At 38.8% G+C, this 19,274-nt stretch overlaps 1 protein-coding gene across 19 annotated transcripts in view; it reads left to right on the top strand.

Moving 5' to 3' along the window:
- The window catches only part of ITSN2 (intersectin 2), a 146,451-nt gene that overhangs the window by 78,724 nt on the left and 48,453 nt on the right, over nt 1-19,274 (top strand). For 16 of the 19 annotated variants that reach the window (XR_006703745.1, XM_045447567.1, XM_045447559.1 and 13 more), the window contains 7 exons: nt 2,146-2,288; nt 4,054-4,151; nt 9,310-9,485; nt 9,777-9,921; nt 11,704-11,909; nt 14,053-14,117; nt 15,931-16,097. Coding sequence is in view for 18 of the 19 variants with exons in the window: in XM_045447567.1 (XP_045303523.1) it covers nt 2,146-2,288; nt 4,054-4,151; nt 9,310-9,485; nt 9,777-9,921; nt 11,704-11,909; nt 14,053-14,117; nt 15,931-16,097 (1,000 nt within the window). In the remaining variant the exon portion in view is untranslated. The remainder of the gene's footprint in view (nt 1-2,145; nt 2,289-4,053; nt 4,152-9,309; nt 9,486-9,776; nt 9,922-11,703; nt 11,910-14,052; nt 14,118-15,930; nt 16,098-19,274) is intronic. The other 3 variants (XM_045447560.1, XM_045447569.1, XM_045447571.1) reach the window with 1 other exon arrangement.

Genomic DNA, 19,274 nt, shown 5'->3' on the forward strand with positions numbered 1-19,274 from the left:
GCAAGAAGGACACATTACCATATGGCAGGTCTCTCTTTTTAATGGCTTCAGAATAGCTACTCCCAGCACATTTTTAATGAGTGGCTGCTGTTGGCTGTGATGAAGGAGACTCTGGTTTTACTCCTGGCTCCTCGATTCCGCATAATTCCAATAGGAAATGGAGACAGCTAAACAGATCATTATGGTACTCTTAACTCCAAGGCCCCTACTTTTGTGGCCCCCAGCAAGAGACACTAGAATAATATAGAAGCAGAGACAGTGAAGTTCAAATTCAGAATGCTTTTATTTGCCACTTAACTGTGCCACTGATCCTTATGCAGTAACTACACAGCTAGTCACAGTGTCAGAATTTTCCACTGACCCATTGCCAGTATCTTGATATCTCTTCATTACCACTCACAATTTTTTTCAGGCCAACAAACCATAGTAGTAACGTACATTTTCATGTCACTCATCCTCCTCACACCTTCTGCAGTGGAAGAGGGAAGAAATCAGAGGAGAATCACATGGAGAATCGGTCCAGAGCTGAGTCTTAACAACTACAACTTGGTTTCTTGGCCATTTGCCCAGGAAGGTTCCCTCCTTGTCCCACGCTGTTGGTTATAGTCAGGTTTTCACATTGTAGATGTGGCCTCTGCCCTTTGTCCAGCTTCTGTGCCATCTTCTGGCTCTGGACCAGTTTGTCATCCACTAACACATATATAAGAAAGTTTACCAGAATTTTAATTTTATATTCTCTTAACTCTAGTCTGCTTTATCCCAGGAAACATGTGGTAAATACTCTGATAGTGGTGTTTATAATGCTCTGGGAATTCAAATAAAGGCTAGATTCATCTTAGGTGTGAAAGAGCGTCAGAGAAGGTTACAGAGGAACTAACTGGGAAAAGGAACGGTAGTTGAAATTAAGAAAGGACCCCAGGGTGTTTGTCCACATCCCCTACTAATACATCTTTGCTATATAATAATATATAATTTCATAAGGTTGCATATAAATACATAAGAAATGTGTATTCTACAGTTTGCCAGGAACAAGATCTGATATTTTTTTTTTGATGTTTCTATTCTTTTTTTTTTTCAATATATGAAGTTTATTGTCAAATTGGTTTCCATACAACACCCAGTGTTCATCCCAAAAGGTGCCCTCCTCAATACCCATCACCCACCCTCCCCTCCCTCCCACCCCCCATCAACCCTCAGTTTGTTCTCAGTTTTTAAGAGTCTCTTATGCTTTGGCTCTCTTCCACTCTAACCTCTTTTTTTTTTTTTTTTTCCTTCCCCTCCCCATTGGGTTTCTGTTAAGTTTCTCAGGATCCACATAAGAGTGAAACCATATGGTATCTGTCTTTCTCTGTATGGCTTATTTCACTTAGCATAAGACTCTCCAGTTCCATCCATGTTGCTACAAAGGGCCATGTTTCATTCTTTCTCGTTGCCACATAGTACTCCATTGTGTATATAAATCACAATTTTTTTATCCATTCATCAGTTGATGGACATTTCGGCTCTTTCCATAATTTGGCTATTGTTGAGAGTGCTGCTATAAACATTGGGGTACAAGTGCCCCTATGCATCAGTACTCCTGTATCCCTTGGGTAAATTCCTAGCAGTGCTATTGCTGGATCATAGGGTAGGTCTATTTTTAATTTTTTGAGGGACCTCCACACTGTTTCCAGAGTGGCTGCACCAATTTGCATTCCCACCAACAGTGCAAGAGGGTTCCCGTTTCTCCACATCCTCTCCAGCATCTATAGTCTCCTGATTTGTTCATTTTGGCCACTCTGACTGGCGTGAGGTGATATCTGAGTGTGGTTTTGATTTGTATTTCCCTGATGAGGAGCAACATTGAGCACAAGATCTGATATTTTTGCATAACAAATTTTAGGACATGATACAAATTCTTTTTTTATTATTTTTTAATGTTTATTTTTGAGAGCGAGAGAGAGAGAGAGAAAACACGATCAGGGGACGGGGAGAAAGAGAGGAAGACACAGAATCAGAAGCAGGCTCCAGGCTCTGAGCTGTCAGCACAGAGCCCAATGCGGGGCTCGAACTCACTAACCGCAAGATCATGACCTGAGCCCGAAGTTGGACCCTTAACCAACTGAGCCACCCAGGCGCACCAAATTCTCTTTGTTTTATGTAAAGGAAAGCAAAGCAAGGAAAAGAAAACTTATGGAGAGAAAACCTTAGAAAAGAGGAAGAAGAAAAACAAAAGCGACTCCAGGAAGAAAAAACACAAGAAAAAGTTCAAGAAGAGGAACGGAAGGCTGAGGAGAAACCATGTAAGGGTAAGGATAAAAATGATAGATTTGATTTTTCTGAGACAGAGCAACGAAAGCAGCAAGAAAAAAAGATTCTGATGAGAGGGAAAAAATATATATAAGTAGATGTTAACCTTTGAGTCTGAAAAAACCTTTTTCTAAATTAAACTTGGAGGAGTGTGTAGGCTTATTAAAACAGACTGAGGGTAGAAGTCTTAAAACAACACGTAGAAAAGAAAATTGTAATCACTGACTAGCTATGAACAGACTCTGACATTTTCATAATTGAAGTAAACAGCTGTAAAGAGTTTCTTCAATTGGTGTTAACTATAAACTGTTTATTTTTTTTTAATGTTTATTTTTGAGAGAGAGAGAGGGAGAGAGAGAGTGTGAGCAGGGAAGGGGCAGAGAGAGGGAGACACAGAATCTGAAACAGGCTCCAGGCTCTGAGCTGTCAGCCACAGAGCCTGATGTGGGGCTTGAACTCAAGACTGTGAGATCATGACCTGAGCCAAAGTCAGACACTTAACCAACTGAGCCACTCAGGTGCTCCTAAACTGTTTATTTTAATGGAACACCAATAAAATTTAAGTCTTTGCACACTGAAATTTCCTCAAAAGATATACTTAGTTTTTGATGCACCTCAGAGTCCATTCCTAAAATACTTTAAATATTATTGATACATATCTCTTTTGGACAGACAAATATTTCAATCCTTATTATTGGCACATGTGTTGAAATTTCTATAAGCTAAAGCATTCATTCTGCAAATGAATAAAGTAAAGTATTTTTATTCTTATCAAAGCTAGTGTATTTGTGAGCTCTTCTGTTTTTCTTTTTTTTTTTTCTTTTTTTTTTTTTTTAATTTTTTTTTTTTTTTTCAACGTTTATTTATTTTTGGGACAGAGAGAGACAGAGCATGAACGGGGGAGGGGCAGAGAGAGAGGGAGACACAGAATCGGAAACAGGCTCCAGGCTCTGAGCCATCAGCCCAGAGCCCGACGCGGGGCTTGAACTCACGGACCGCGAGATCGTGACCTGGCTGAAGTCGGACGCTTAACCGACTGCGCCACCCAGGCGCCCCTCTTCTGTTTTTCTTTTAGAACCATACTGGTGCATTTAGAGCTCTTTCTTCACTGAACCCTGTTTGCTGCCAATCTCCTCATTTGTGACCTCTCTTTTTGTCTCTTCCTGTTGTATCCTGACTGCCACAGATCAAACCTTGCTGCTTAGCCGCCTGCACTTTGCACAGCCTCGCCTGCCACCACTCATACATCTTCCCATACATCCTCACTCATGGCCCCCCACAAGTCATGTCTTTGTATCATTGCCTCCTACTTTCCTAAAGATAAACGTCCTTGGGGCGCCTGGGTGGCGCAGTCGGTTAAGCGTCCGACTTCAGGTCACGATCTCGCGGTCCGTGAGTTCGAGCCCCACGTCGGGTTCTGGGCTGATGGCTCAGGGCCTGGAGCCTGTTTCTGATTCTGTGTCTCCCTCTCTCTCTGCCCCTCCCCCCTTCATGCTGTGTCTCTCTCTGTCTCAAAAATAAATAAACGTTAAAAAAAAAATTTAAAAAAAAAAAAAAAAGATAAACGTCCTTGTTTGCTTTTATATTGATTCTGTGGCCATACAACATATTTAAATTGTAACAAGCCTTTGTCAAATGGATTTTCATTTTGCTGTTTGATGTTCAGTTCTTTTTCTTTTTGACTTTACAGGCTCTTTATATTGAGTCATCGCAAAGATGGGTATACGTGAAAGTAGCAAATAATGACAATTATCTTCTCTTTAGGTGAGCCAGCTACTGCTTTGGTGAATTATAGAGCATTGTACCGCTTTGAAGCCAGGAGCCATGATGAGATGAGTTTTAATTCCGGGGATATAATACAGGTAGGAAACAGTCTTTTTTGCTCATGAAGAAGCTTAATACAATGTAATATATTACTCTATAATTTTATATAGTGATATACCATTTAAAATGTATACCTTAAGCTTTATCTGATTTGTCCCTAATGAGATGCTGCAGACTTGCATATTATTTATCACTGCTGTGTTCTAGGTAAGGAAGCTTAGACTTACACAAAATGTTAACAGTCAGTAGGACAGTGCCAGAGTGGGTCACAAGTACACATCTTTGATTTCCAAATCCAGTGGTCTTTACGCTGTGCCATACTGCTTCACAGCATAAATAGTGATGCTGAGGGTTGCCTGGGTGGTTCAGTCGGTTAGGCGTCTGACTTTGGCTCAGGCCATGATCTCACAGCTCTTGAGTTCAAACTGTGTCAGGCTCTGTGCTGACAACTCAGCCTGCTTTGGATTCTGTCTCTCTCTCTCTCTCTCTCTCTCTCTCAAAAATAAATAAACATTTTTTAAAAAGTGATGCTGATTGTGTTGTTTTAATAAATTACCAATGAAATTTGGGGGCGCTGATTATTTTCTGACAACCATTAAAAGAATTGAAGGAAGTAGACTCTATAGCCCTAACTAGATGCAATCCCTTTTTCCTTGAAACTAAAGGCCTTTATTATATAGTCACAAACCATGTAAAATGGATGAATAAGAGAAGATGGAGGGAATAGCATTTGATACAGCTATTGTGATATAATGGAAAGAATACAGGCTTTAGAAGCATAGTAACTTGGATTTTAGTCTCTGTGTCACTTTTCTTCTTAGTAAATTAAAGTAATATTACCTCGAATACCTAGCCAGTGTGTGTTTTCTTTTTAGCCTGCATAGTCACCAGTTTGGTGTCTTTTATCGGTTACACTGCAACTGTTTAATGGTACTTGGCATAGGTTTTACCAGAAACCTCTGTTCAAACACTCAGGTTAATCCCCAGCAACACATTCCTTCTGTTACCGTTGCCACCACTGACAATCCACAGTCTGCTGGCCCTCCTGTTCCTCTTCCACCTGTTGGTGATGATGAAGTTGTGTCTAAGAATGAAAAGATGCAGCCTATCTCTGGACATGTTTGGCCAAGAACCTATTTATATTTTTGGTTCTGTCTTTTACCATCAACAAATATTTGTTGAGGGCTATGCTAGGAATATAGTAAACAAGACACACAGTCTCTGCACTTAATGAGCTGGTAGTCTGATGAGAAGGACATTCTAAAGCAGAGGAAGAAAGGTGGTAGAAAGCTACTAGCTTTACAGCAGACCTCCCCCGTGGTCATCAAGCCAATCTGATGGCAATGACAACAGGAACATTGAGTCAGCTGGAGTTTCTTGGGGGTGTTCTCTGCCAAATCGCTGATATAACCAATGAGTCATGAGTTACTACCAGATACCTGATTTCAACAACTTGGTTGATGACCATGTCGTTCACTGAGAGAGGAAGATCAAAAGGAGGGAATTTAGGTGAGAATTATAATAAGTTCAAGTTTGGATGAGTTTCAGATTTCTGGATAGCAGTTGAATATCCAGAGATGTCTAGAGAGATCTCAGGCAGAGATCAGAGGCCAATTTGAGTGTCATCATTGTGTTGTGATGGTAATTGCCTTGAGGTAGCAGATGAATGATGATCCTTAAGAGACACTAACACTAAAGGGATTATTAGAAGAAGAGGAGCCTTAAAAAGAAATGACTAGAGTCACTAGGAAAAAGCCAGGAGAGTTTAGTGTCAATGAACTTGGAGAAGAGTGGTCTGCATGTGAATAAGATAGGACTTAGAAAACAGCCATTAGATTAGCAGTATCAGAGCTATTGTTAACCTTGAGGAAAACAGTTGAGTGGAATGGTGGGGAACAAGCCAGATTTCAGTGACCTGAAATTGGAAGGGAGGAAGAGGAGACAGTGAATATATAAAATTCTTTGAAGGAGCTTAGCTTTTGAAAGTGGGAAGGGAGAGAAAATGATTAATGAGGAGAGTGGGTTGAAGGAAGTTCTGTGTTTCATTTTTTGGTTTTTTTATCTTGGCTTGAGCGAATTTGCTGGTTTATTTGCAAGTTTAAATAATGATAGGATCTGCAGAGAGGGAAAAGGTTAATGATAGTGGATTTAGTAAAGTGCACAATTGTTAGTGTACAGCACAATTGTTAGTGTACACATGTATATATCTGTGAAACTACCACTCAGATCAACATACAGAACACTCAGGAAGGCACTTCATGGCTCCCCGGCAGACCTCTTTGTTCTGACCAGTGGGTACAGGTGAAGATGATTTTCAGTAAGGCTGGAGAGCTTAGGACCTAGAGCATCGGAGGAGAGAGTAGTGGGAGGATTAGACAGCCCTTCCGTTTTGGTTAGAGGGCTGAAGGAAAGGATGCATGGGACTAGAAATACATTTTGCTGAATTCGAAGGTGAGCTCAGATCTGATGGTTTCCCTATTCTTGGTCAGATAGGTGGCAAGACCTAGTCAACTTAATGGATAAGGGTGGCAGAAGAGATTTGATTGAAGGTGAAAAAGATTAGAAATTCCACTGAGTCCTGGCAACATTTTCCGTGACAACCTGTTTTTCTAGCATTCTTATATGTTAATGTTATTTTTGAGGTAATAGTTTCCATAAACCTCTGAGAACTTACATAAATTTTTTTAGTTTCACTTTCTGTATAAATTGACAACTAAAAATTAGGGCCGTAAATTATAGATACGAAATTTATTAAAATTAACCTGTTACAAAAGCAAACTTGGTCTAATTTTAAAGATTAAATGAATGGGGCTTGTCTTCTTGAAAAGCTAGAAAGTTTAAGGAAAAAGTATTGAAGAAAGTAGGCTTTTAAAAGTTTGTAGGGAAGGAAGTTAGTATTTGAATGCCAGTATTCATACCTGTCAGTGATCCTTGCCTTGAGACCAGCATTTAAATTAGGTATATTGCTGAGCATTCTGCTTTAGGTTGAGTAATTCCTTGAGGTCTATTGTGTTCTTCATTTTTAGTGCTGTGGCTTAGCTGTTTTAAATTTAGCCTTAAACTAGATTTACAAGATAATATTTTATCAGTGGTTCCTTTTGTTGTATTTTAGAACACCATTTTTTAATTATTACATAGCAATGATAGAACTAATGAGTGAGTTTAGCAAGGTTGCAGGATATAAGATCAATATACAAAGACAGATGTTCATAGTTTTATCATAGCCAAAAACTGGAAACAACTCAAATGTCCATCAGTAGGTAAACATACAAGCAAATTGTGGTACATCTATACAATGTAATATTACTCAGCAATAAAAGGGAGAAGAGATGAAACTACAAATCACCTGCATGTGTTACCAGTTGAAAAATAGTATTTAGAGAAAGTTTTCTAGTTCTCTTAGCTCAAGAAGACTCTGTAATAGGAACTAAACAAAACTAAACAAAACAAAAATTAATGATTAACTATAGGAAAATAACAAGTTTGCAAGAAAGGAAATGTAATTATCAGAACATTACATGATTTAGATGTGAAATATTTGTTTACCTAGTCATAATAATATAAACATTAAATATAATTAAACCAAAAAATTTGAGATAGCGGTGTTGATAGAAAAAGAAGATGCAGTAAAAGTTAAATGTTGATTTTCCATAATCAAAATCCAATAGATGATGTTTAAAATTGAAACATTCAGGAAATAATAGTATAAATACATTATTTAGAAATATAGAAGATGGGGGTGCCTGGGTATTAAACATCTGGCTTGATCTCAGCTCAGGTCTTGATCTCAGGATCATGAGTTCAAGCCCTGCATTGGGCTCCACGCTGAGTGTGAAGCCTACTTGAAGGAAGGAACGAAGGAACGAAGGAAGGAAGGGGGGGAGGGAGGGAGGAAGGAAGGAAGGAAGGAAGAAGAAATACAGAGGATGATATAGAAAAACAACTACGAATGGCAAGTTGTTATCAGGAGTGGAAATCAGGGCATAATGAGTGATGGGATCTTCCATCATAAGCCATATAGAATGCTGTTTGTTTCTGTTAACTATTTTTGTGTATTTAACTTGGATGAAATTAAATTTTTTTGAGAGAAAGAGAGTGCACAACAGGCACAGGTTGGGAAGGGCAGAGGCAGAGAGAGAGGGAGAGAGTGGATCCCAAGCAGACTCCCTCCCCAGCACAGAGCCAGATGCAGGGCTCAGTCTCACTAACTGTGAGATCATGATCTGAGCCAAAATCAAGAGCCAAAGGTGCCTTTTTAAAATTTCATTTTTTGGGGGCTTCTGGATGGCTTAGTCGATTGAGCATCTGACTCTTGATTTCAGCTCAGATCGTTATCTCACAGTTTATGAGATTGACCCCCATGTCAGGCTCTGCACTGACAGCACGGAGCCTGCTTGGGATTCTCTCTCTCCCTCTGTCTCTGCTCCTCCCCTGCTCATGCACTCCCTCCTTCTCTCTCTCCCTCTCTCTCTCTCTCTCTTGCTCTCTCAAAATAAGTGAACATTTTTTTCTAAAAGGCACCTTTGTCTGTCATTAGAGATAGTGACCTATTAATATGTAGAAAATGCCTCAGCTCAGGGTGCCTGGGTGGCTTTAGTTGTTAAACATCTGACTTCAGCTCAGGTCATGATCTCACAGTTGATGAGTTCAAGTCCCACATCAGGTGAGCTCAGGCCCCACTTCGGGTGAACAGGAGCCCTGCTTTGGGTAAAAACATGAGCCCTGGGTGAGCCCCACTTTCTCTCTCTCTCTCTCTCTCTCTCTCTACCCCCCACCTTGTGGGATTCTCTCTTTCTCTCTGCCCCCCTTGCTCACTTGCACCCTCTCTCTAGAAAAGGGGCACCTGGGTGGCTCAGTCAAGCGTCCAACTTCAGCTCAGGTCATGATTTCACCGTTCATGAGTTCAAGTCCTGCATCAGGCTCTGTGTTGACAGCGTGGAGCATGGAGCCTGCTTCAGATTCTGTGTCTCCCTCTCGTTCTCTGCCCCTCCCCTGCTCATACTCTGTCTCTCTCAAAAAAAATAAACATTAAAAAAAATTTTTTTTAAGAAATAAAAAAGAAAAGAAAATGCCTCAGCTCTTTAGTTACATGAGCTTAATTCTGAAAATGAGGCTATTGTACAATAGTCTGCGTCTCTTTCCTTTGTAAATGTGTGACATTCTAACCATTGTTAACCCTTCTTTTTGTTTCCATAGGTTGATGAAAAAACTGTAGGAGAACCTGGTTGGCTTTATGGTAGTTTTCAAGGAAATTTTGGCTGGTTTCCTTGCAACTATGTAGAAAAAATGCCATCAGGTGAAAAATCTGTGTCTCCTAAGAAGGCCTTACTTCCCCCTACAGTATCAGTATCTGCTACCTCAACTTCTTCTGAGTAAGTTTTTAGCTAACAGTGCAGTGTATTTAGCCCTGCAAATGTATTTGTGTCAACCTGCTACTTAATCATATTATAATCTGTGCTGGACTCTTCAAGAGTACCTTCTGTTCCAGATTTCATACTGAAATTTAATAAACAAAAGTGTAGGTCAGTACTTGGTTCGTGAATTCTTTTTTCCAAAATTGTGTTTAAACACAATGTGAATTATGTATAAGTTGATAAATTTGTAGTGCTTCATTAGATTTTAAATGATGAAGTGTATTTACATCAAAGTGTTGTATTTTACAGATCACTTTCTTCAAATCAACCAGCATCAGTGACTGATTATCAAAATGTATCTTTTACAAACCTAACTGTTAATACATCATGGCAGAAAAAATCAGCTTTTACTCGTACTGTTTCCCCTGGATCTATATCACCGATTCATGGGCAGGTGTGTATCTTTAATTTTTCTCTGTTTTATTCTTTGACATTGCTCATGTTCACATAAAATAGAAAATTTTTGTACAAAAACATCACTTACTAATTTAACCAGAGTTTGTAGTATTTGGTTTCTGTTCTTGTCATTGACATGTGATATGATGTAAAGAAATTATTATTATTATTACTTAGAAGTTTCTCAACAATTCATTTTCATAGCACCCAGTTGCTAGCAGCTAGGGTTTCTAAGCTCAAAATGTCATCTTTATAAATCTGGCTATATTATTCTTAATTCGTAGTTATTGTGAGAAGATATGTGGGCTTGGAGGTTTTTGGGGTTTTGTTGGTAAGAAATTTGTGTGGGAACTATGTTACATATATTTAGCCTCTGCTTTACATGTAACCATTGCAGGCATTGTTACATTAATATTATTGAAAAGAAATCAGACTTTGTCAAAACAGAGCCCTACAAATTTCACCTTCACTCAAAAAAATGTTTACTTCATGACCATAGATAGGTTCCAGGCGTTTCTTTATATGCTAGAAATTTAATGGAAAAAAAATCTCTGCCATTAAGGAGTCATAATCTAATGAAACAGACACATATATAAATAATTGTAAAATATGTGAAGGGTTGTAATAAAGATATTCTACAAAATCTTGAGGACTATATAGCCGAGAGAGATCTCATTCACTCTTTGGGAATTGGAGCAGGGTTCACAAAGGACCAAGTATTTGAGCAGGACCTTTGAGGATAAGCAAGATTTTAGCAAACAGAGAAGGAAAGTTATTCCTGTGAAAAAATAATTTGGGGAAGTCAGTGAGGCATGTTAACACAGAGTTTCCAGGACAAGAATTATTTATAGTGTGGCCAGAGTACAGGAATCTTGGAGAAAGGGTCAAGCAGGAAAGCTAGAGGGTGAGGTTTATGTGTGAAGTGTTTAATACCATGCCTAGCTGCTTGGTAGTGGGCAGCCCCTGAAGGTTTCCAAGAGGTGTGTATATTTTTGAAACCTAACTCCCAGCAGTAGTACGGGGGTCGATTGGTGGAAGGAAGCAAAGGAAGGAAACCAAGCAAGGAAGGATGCCACAGTAGCTAATTACAAGAGATGATTCTTTACCACAGTAAAGAAAATGTATAGAAGAGGAGGTGGATTTAAGATTACTAGGAATTGACATAAAATTGGCAATCCATTGAAATGTCGAGAGTAAGGAAGAAGTTGGGAGTTAAAGAAGGTTCCTCAGGGTCTTGAGCTTGAGTAACTGGAAGGATGGTGATAGCATTGTCTTCGGTGAGCATTGCAAGAGGAGTGGTTTCTGTGGGCTCTAAAAATGATGTCTCACCGTGCAACTTTAAGGTATCTGGTTTAGAGACAACCTGGTGGGAAGGCCCAATGAGTAGTCTGACTTACAAGTCTGGAGCTCAGGAGATAAAGTTAAAATTAAGATATAGATTAGAGAAGGCATAGACATAAATAAGATAATTTAGGAAAATCATGTGAAACAGGAAGGGAAAGGGACTGGACACAGACCCATCAGTCACCAGAGGGTGAGCTTCTGGAAAGACAAGGGTGTTAATGATATTAGCACTGTTCAGAGATCAGGGAAAACTTTTAACAGAAGGCTACTCAAATGGTTGTCTGTCATATATAATTGTAAATCATTTAGTAGATAAAAGTTATCTTAAGGCACCACCATACCAAACTGGTCTTTGTTTGAACAGTGAACAAGCTATATAGTAGGAAACAAAAATTGTGGTTACTTTTTTTAAAATTTTGTGTTTTTATGTTCACAGGGACAGGTTGTAGAAAACCTAAAGGCGCAGGCCCTGTGTTCTTGGACTGCAAAGAAGGATAACCACTTGAACTTTTCAAAACATGATATTATCACTGTGTTGGAACAGCAAGAAAATTGGTGGTTTGGAGAGGTGCATGGAGGAAGAGGGTGGTTTCCAAAATCTTATGTCAAAATACTCCCTGGGAGTGAAGTCAAGCGGGAAGAGTAAGCATTTTGTGTTTACGTGAGATGTGGATGTTGGTGTTTTCAATAATGAGTCGGCTGAAGAACAACTGGCTATACCATAAAATAAAACATTTATGCTTGAGTTTGAATATCAAGAGGGGGATTTCTAGAGTGAAAAAAAGTGTACTTCACATATTTGTACCAGTTTTAGAATATCTTTTATTCTAGTTATTTCAGATGCCTAAAGTTTTCAAAGTGCTTAAAATTTTAGATCTGTTGCTTTCTTTGTGGTAGCTCAAGAGTTACTTTTCATTTCCTTTGGAGCACTTCTCCCTTGTTATTTACCGTGCATTGTCAGTATTTAAATAAACCTTTGCTGACGGCCTCCCCATTGCCAAAGTGTAGGGCATTCCATTTCTGGGCCTCCAGAATTCCTCGAAGATCATACCTCTCTTACTGCACATAACAGACTGGGTTGCAATTATTTATTTTCTTATCCATCTCTCCTATTAGGTCATAAGCTCTGGGAGGGCAGGATCCGTGTCTTTGTTTTTCGGTTTTTTTTCCTGCCTAGTGTAATCTCAATGCATAGTAGCTTCTCAGTCATATTAGCTCAGTGAATAAGGAGAGGATTCATTGAATGAACAATCAGATGAATCAATGTTCAAGTGAAGAACAAGTAAAAACTAAATAAGGTCTCTGGCCTTAATTTCCCAGTCTGTAGAGGAGTGAGATCTCCAGGCATGTTTAAGATGTTTAAGAAATAACTACAAAAGTAGTGATGGGCAGCTGTCTCCTTATGTTTTATACTGAAGTTGATCCAAATAAAAAAGTGATCTGATTGAATGAAAAGAGACAGGTCTTTGGAAATCAAGAGGCTTGAGTTCTGATTGTACTTTTTGTCAGCCTATGTGGAATAACCTGTTTGCCTTCGGTTTTCCAATTGATGGGATAAAAAGAGTAAATTAATCTTTAAAAACATTTTCAAGGCTGAGATTCTCTGTATGAATTTTTAGTTCCAGTGCAGAAATTTGCTCTTCAGACTGACACAGAATTTTAGATTTAGAAGTGTGTAAATGATAACAATTCAGAGCTGACGTGTGGCACTGTGGTGAGCCCTTTACAGGAATTATCTTAAACGCCATAACATTTTACAGAGAAGAAAACTTCAGCGTAAAGGCAGTAAGTTTAAATGCTGTTCCCCCCAACTTCTCATTCATTACTGATCTTTTCTAACAGATAAGACCCGTAATTTGAAAACCTGCAGTAATGGAGAGATCATGCCCTAAACAAGGCAGTGGTGCGTTCAGTTGTGGCCATGAGTTGTAGCGAGGTTCCATTCTGAGTACTGACTTATTGCTATATAGTTTCCTCAAGGATCCTGGGAAGCCCTGGTGCATCCTACAGATGTCTAGCTTTTTTTTTTTTTTTTTTTTTTAACGTTTATTTATTATTGAGAGAGACAGAGTGTGAGCAGGGGAGGGGCAGAGAGAGAGAGAGGGAGACACAGAATCTGAAGCAGGCTCCAGGCTCTGAGCTGTCAGCACAGAGCCTGACGCGGGGCTCGAACTCACAAACTGCAAGATCACGACCTGAGCCAAAGTTGTACACTTAACTGACTGAGCCACCCAGGCGCCCCCAGATGTCTAGCTCTTAAACATGACAGGCTTCCAGATTTTTTCCATTTCCTGGGTTAAATTGGAAATTAAAGTTTTACCTGCTCTGAAATATAAAAAATAAAGTTGTTATTTTTATATATTTAAGTGTAGTGTACTCTAAACAGAAACTAAAATTTACATACTGTCCTTGTTCTCCCTGTATGAAGCCAAGCCCGCCATGTGCTTTTCCAAATAACTGTCCATTTACCAAAGCATTGGTGACTTTTACATTCCTTTAGAAAGGCAAAATATCTCACACTTAAAAAACTATTTAAAAATCATGTTGAAATTACTTGACTGTAGTAAAAAATTTAGAAGTCTGTAACTAGGCATTCTTAGTCCCCTACAGTTTTTTGTATGAGAATATTTCTAGCCTGTTTACTGAGACAATATTTAAATTCCTTTTAGAAAGTCCTAAAAGAATGTACCGCCAACACCTTCTGTCACGTTTCTTGGTTTTGCTTGTTGATGGCTTTTTGATTCATTGTTGTTTTTTCTTATCTGTTTCTGTATTTATCTGGCAGACCAGAAGCTTTGTATGCAGCTGTAAACAAGAAACCTACCTCTGCAGCCTACACAGGTGGAGAGGGTGAGTTTTCGGCAATTTGTAAATTATATGGGCGTCAGATTAGCTATTGACTATCTGACTTCCCTCAGTGGTTATCCTCCCTGTTTCTGTGTCTTCAGTGTTAAAGTGAGTTTAGGAAAACCTGTCCTTTGTTTATTTCATGTGAACATTGAGACTAGAGAAAAAATAGGGCATTTTTAGAAAATCAGTACTATAAACATTCAGCATAGACTTGGTAAGTAAGATCATAAATAAAAGATGTTACAGTGAGATAGCATGAAATTTTTTGTTTTCTTATAATACACCTGCGTTACAGTAATTTAGAAAATAAGGCAATTTTAGTACGTTTAGTTGTTTACAAATTGCATTTTAATTATGGTGGATCCTATAAATCATTAAGTAGGATTTGAAATCAAGGTATGTTTTATTATAATCATTACAAAAATTTTTTCTGTAGCCCTTTAGGTTGTTCGACTAATAACTTATTATTTATTTTGAAAAAATGAAAGATTGTCTATCCTCATTTCGGGCATTTTTATTTAACGTTATTTATAAATGAATTATATACGTCCATTGTAAAATTAGTTGAAGTGAAGTAATTATATGTTTCTGTTTTTGCTCAAGAAAATCAGTTTAGTGGTAATTTAAACGCTTATACAGTAGCTACTGTGTTTAAGGTTTTATGCTAGCGCCTAAAAGATACAAGGATGAATAAAACACAGTCTCCCGAGTCTTCACAGTAGACTGGGGAAGATAGGGGTACCATTGTAATAAATTCTATAATGAGTGGACATAACTTCGTTTTAAGTGGGAACTGGGAATCCACAGACATGGCAGTACTGAATCATCTCAAGCAAGGAGTAGGGTTTTGCATAGTGACCTAGGAAGAGACAGGTCTTGTAGAATAAGAGAAAGTCATGAGCCAGAACATAGCTATGAATGGATAGGGAACTCAGGTCACCAGCAAGGCTGGAATAATAGGTTCACTGTGGAGTGAGTGCTATGGGATGAGTCTGGGAAAGTAGTGAGGAGTTTTTTGGGAAGGACCTTGCTTATTACTGCATACCTAAATGTTGCATGCATTTCTGGTTTTGTTAAATCCCATAAATTGAGTAATCCTGGCAATGTGAATAGTAAACAGGTCATAGATGATGTTCCCGGTCATCTCTAGTTTAGGATGTACAGATGAAATTCCAGGTTGACAAATAAAAATAACTAGAAAAGAAAGACTAAAGCCAGATCATCGACTGTTTGTTCCAAGTAGCAGTAATAACAGGGACGGAAACCAAAGCCAATATTGACATGTAGACCTTTCCCTTGAGGTCATTTGTTAACAAGCATTTTTTGAGCATCTGTGTGCCAAGCACTGTGCTAGAAGCTGGGTCATTGTGGTGGAGCTTGGCCTCTGGTACTGGTGTCAGCTGAATATTGGGCATTTTCATAACTGTATTTATATAAGAATTAAAGAGAAAAGAACCTAGCATATTAAAATATATTTTGTGTAAGGAGGTTGAAGAATACTTTCCATATCTTGACTCTGTAGAGATACTTGGATCTGTTTGTGTTTATGGATTATTCTCTGTGATAAGATGATGCTACAGTTGGAAAAAAAAGAAACTCCATGATAATGAATTATGTTAAGTAGTCTTTTTCTAAGAAATTATTAAACAATCGCTTCATTCCTTTTTCTGTTTTAAGATCTTTTTACATTAGGTTTTCTTAAGTTACAAGGTCTTTTACAGTAATTTACACAGGATTTGGAGATTAACATAATTTTTTTTCCTTCTATAATCTTACAACCCAAGTTAGTTTCTTTTTGCTTTGTTTCCGACAGAATATATTGCACTTTATCCATATTCAAGTGTAGAACCTGGAGATTTGACTTTCACTGAAGGTGAAGAAATATTGGTGACCCAGAAAGATGGAGAATGGTGGACAGGAAGTATTGGAGAGAGAACTGGAATTTTTCCATCAAATTATGTCAAACCAAAAGATCAAGAGGTAAAGTTATTTTGATATAGAAACAAAATGATTCCATTCTTGTGTCTTGAGATTCATACTTAAAACAGAGACTCCTGTATATATGGGTTTGGTCAGGATTTGGTTGTAAGAAAACCACTTAAGGTAGCACCAGTTTATTATAGGGATCCTGTTAGGTAAGAGAGACAGGATTTCATTAAATTTCTAAGAACAGGACCCAGAGGTAGGGCTGGTCTCATGGTAACTAAAGCTAGGAATGATCCCAGATCCAGGCCAGCTTACCAAGGGATCACCAAGAAGGAGCCTGTAAAATTTTACCTTAAGGCCCTGACGTTAATGTGACTTGCCCTACATTATGAGTTCCTGCTGCTTTTCATCCTTCTACTAGTATGGTACAGTGCAGCAGTTCTCAAACTTTTAGGTTTCTGGAATTCTTAAAAAATTGGGGACTCTAAAGAGTTTTTTTTAATGCATGGGTTAAATATGGTTATATATTCCATGTTAGAAATTAAAACTGCAGTTTTAAAAATATTTACTTATTTTAAAGTAACAAAATTAAACCCATTACATGGTTATATAAATAACTTGCTACTTATGAAAACCAACAATATATTTTCAAACAAAAAAGTTTGGTGAAAAGAGGGTCATTGTTTTATATTTCTGCAAATCTCTTTAATGTCTGGCTTAACCTGAAGACAGTTGGATTCTCCTGTTTCTGTATTCAGTCTGTTGTGATACATTCTTTTGGTTGACGTGCACAAAGAAAATTCAACCTCACGCAGATATGGGAGAAAACAGAAAAATATTTTTTTAATTTTTAAAAAAATGTTTATTTTAGAGAGCATGAGCAGGAAGTGGGGTTGGTGTGGGGAGGGGGACAGAGGATCTGAAGCAGGCTCTGTCTGCACTAACAACACAGAGCCCAACGCGGGGCTCGAGCTCACGAACCGTGAGATCGTGACCTGAGCTGAAGTCGGATGCTCAACCGACTGAGCCACCCAGGTGCCCCAACAGAGACATATTTTAGTAACATTTTTAGATATCTGTGGATATTCCTTGATATTACTACACCAAAACTTGGTAAGTGTTAAATTTTTACAGGTTAGTTACACATGGAATCTAAAGCCATATCAGTGAACATTTCTTACTGTTGAATTAAAATTGAATGGATTTTTTACCCATGCTGGTAACATTATTCATTACCCATGTGGTGACATCATTCATTGGTCATTTGGAAAATACTGAATCACTGAGTTATGCACATATTCTTAGTATTGACACGTTTCATCATACAATACCAAAAAGTTAACATTTGTTAATGTCACCACTGATCTCCTAGGAAAATCTTTATTTTTTTTTTTTATTTTTTTAATGTTTATTTGTTATTGAGAGACAGAGAGACACAGAGTGTGAGCAGGGGAGTGGTAGAGAGACGGGGAGACACAGAATCCGAAGCAGGCTCCAGCCTCTGAGTTGTCAGCACAGAGCCCGACACGGGGCTCAAACTCACAGACCGTGAGATCATGACCCGAGCTGAAGTCGGTCGCCTAAGCAACTGAGCCACCCAGGCGCCCCTCATAGGAAAATCTTTAAATACTGTGAAACTGTTAAGCTCAGGGTAGTAGATTCAAGTTTTCCAAAATTTCAGGTTTCTCTTGAAATCTTGAATTTGATCATTGACAGCAAATTTGTCAGTGGTTTTCATTGATATGACAAGCATACTTTATCTTTGAGAAAATGTCTGCTAAACCCCAAGTCAGGATAGTTTGTCATTCAGTCGTGCTTTCAAGTAAAAATGTCGTTCCATGACAAACCTAGTTTAGCTCGCAGTGTAATCACACAAGTGCTTCTCTTTGAGACAGCTGTCTTGGTTCTTCAGTATGCAGCGGAAATGGCTGCAGGCATGCTTCTGTTGAGTCACACAGAATTTTTAAAAGATTTTATTTCAGGACACCTGGCTGGCTCAATTGGTGGAGCTTGATCTCTGGGCTGTAAGTTCGAGCCCCACATTGGGTATGGAACATACTTTGAAAATAAAATAAAAATATTAAAAGATTGTATTTCATTAAGATTTAATTTTTTACTCCTTGATCAAGGACATTTTTTCTTAAATTAAAAAAAATATTTTTTTTGTTAATGTTTATTTATTTTTGAGTGAGAGACAGAGTGAGAGTGGGGGAGGGATATAGAGAGGGAGACAAAGAATCCGATGCAGGCTCCAGGCTCCAAGCTATCAGCACAGAACCATGAGATCATGACTTGAGCTGAAGTCAGACACTTAACTTGACTGAGCCACCAAGACGCCCCTTGATCAAGGGCATTCTTTTCATGTTTGTTTATTTTTGAGAGAGAGCATGGGCAGGGGAGGTGCAGAGAGAGAGGGAGACACAGAATCTGAAGCAGGCTCCAGGCTCTGAGCTGTCAGCACAGAGCCCGACACGGGGCTCGAACTCACGGACCGTGAGATTATGACCTGAGCCGAAGTCGGATGCTTACCCGACTGAGCCACCCAGGCGCCCCTGATCAAGGACATTCTTTTTTTTTTTTTTTTTTTTTTTCAACGTTTATTTATTTTTGGGACAGAGAGAGACAGAGCATGAACGGGGGAGGGGCAGAGAGAGAGGGAGACACAGAATCGGAAACAGGTTCCAGGCTCTGAGCCATCAGCCCAGAGCCTGACGTGGGGCTTGAACCCACGGACCGCGAGATCATGACCTGGCTGAAGTCGGACGCTTAACCGACTGCGCCACCCAGGCGCCCCTCAAGGACATTCTTAAGTGGAACCATTTTGTTTGCTTTCCTGTGAGCTTGTGGTGGTGAGGATACTAGGACTGCTAGTATAATGTGGCTCCACTGCCATGATTCATGCTAAGGCATCACCAGTTTTACCCTCCACTGTAAATGTCAACACCATGAAAGAGGCAAATAATGTCTTAAAAATGTTATGCAAAAAGTCTTTATCTTCTGGATTCCTGGAAGGGCCTCAAGGACTGTCCCCAGGGATACACACACCACATGGGACAACCATGTAGGTTGACTTCTGGCTCTAACACTTAGAGGCTAGGTGACCTTGTACAAGTTATTTCACCTTTCTGTACCTCAGTTTCATTCTCTGTAAAATGGGGACAATTATAATACTTACTAGTGTCATGAGAACTGAATAAATGAATATATGTAAGATTCTTAGACCACTGTTCT

The sequence above is a fragment of the Leopardus geoffroyi genome, chromosome A3 (genome assembly GCF_018350155.1).
Source record: "Leopardus geoffroyi isolate Oge1 chromosome A3, O.geoffroyi_Oge1_pat1.0, whole genome shotgun sequence".
NCBI classification, from domain to species: Eukaryota; Metazoa; Chordata; class Mammalia; order Carnivora; family Felidae; genus Leopardus; species Leopardus geoffroyi.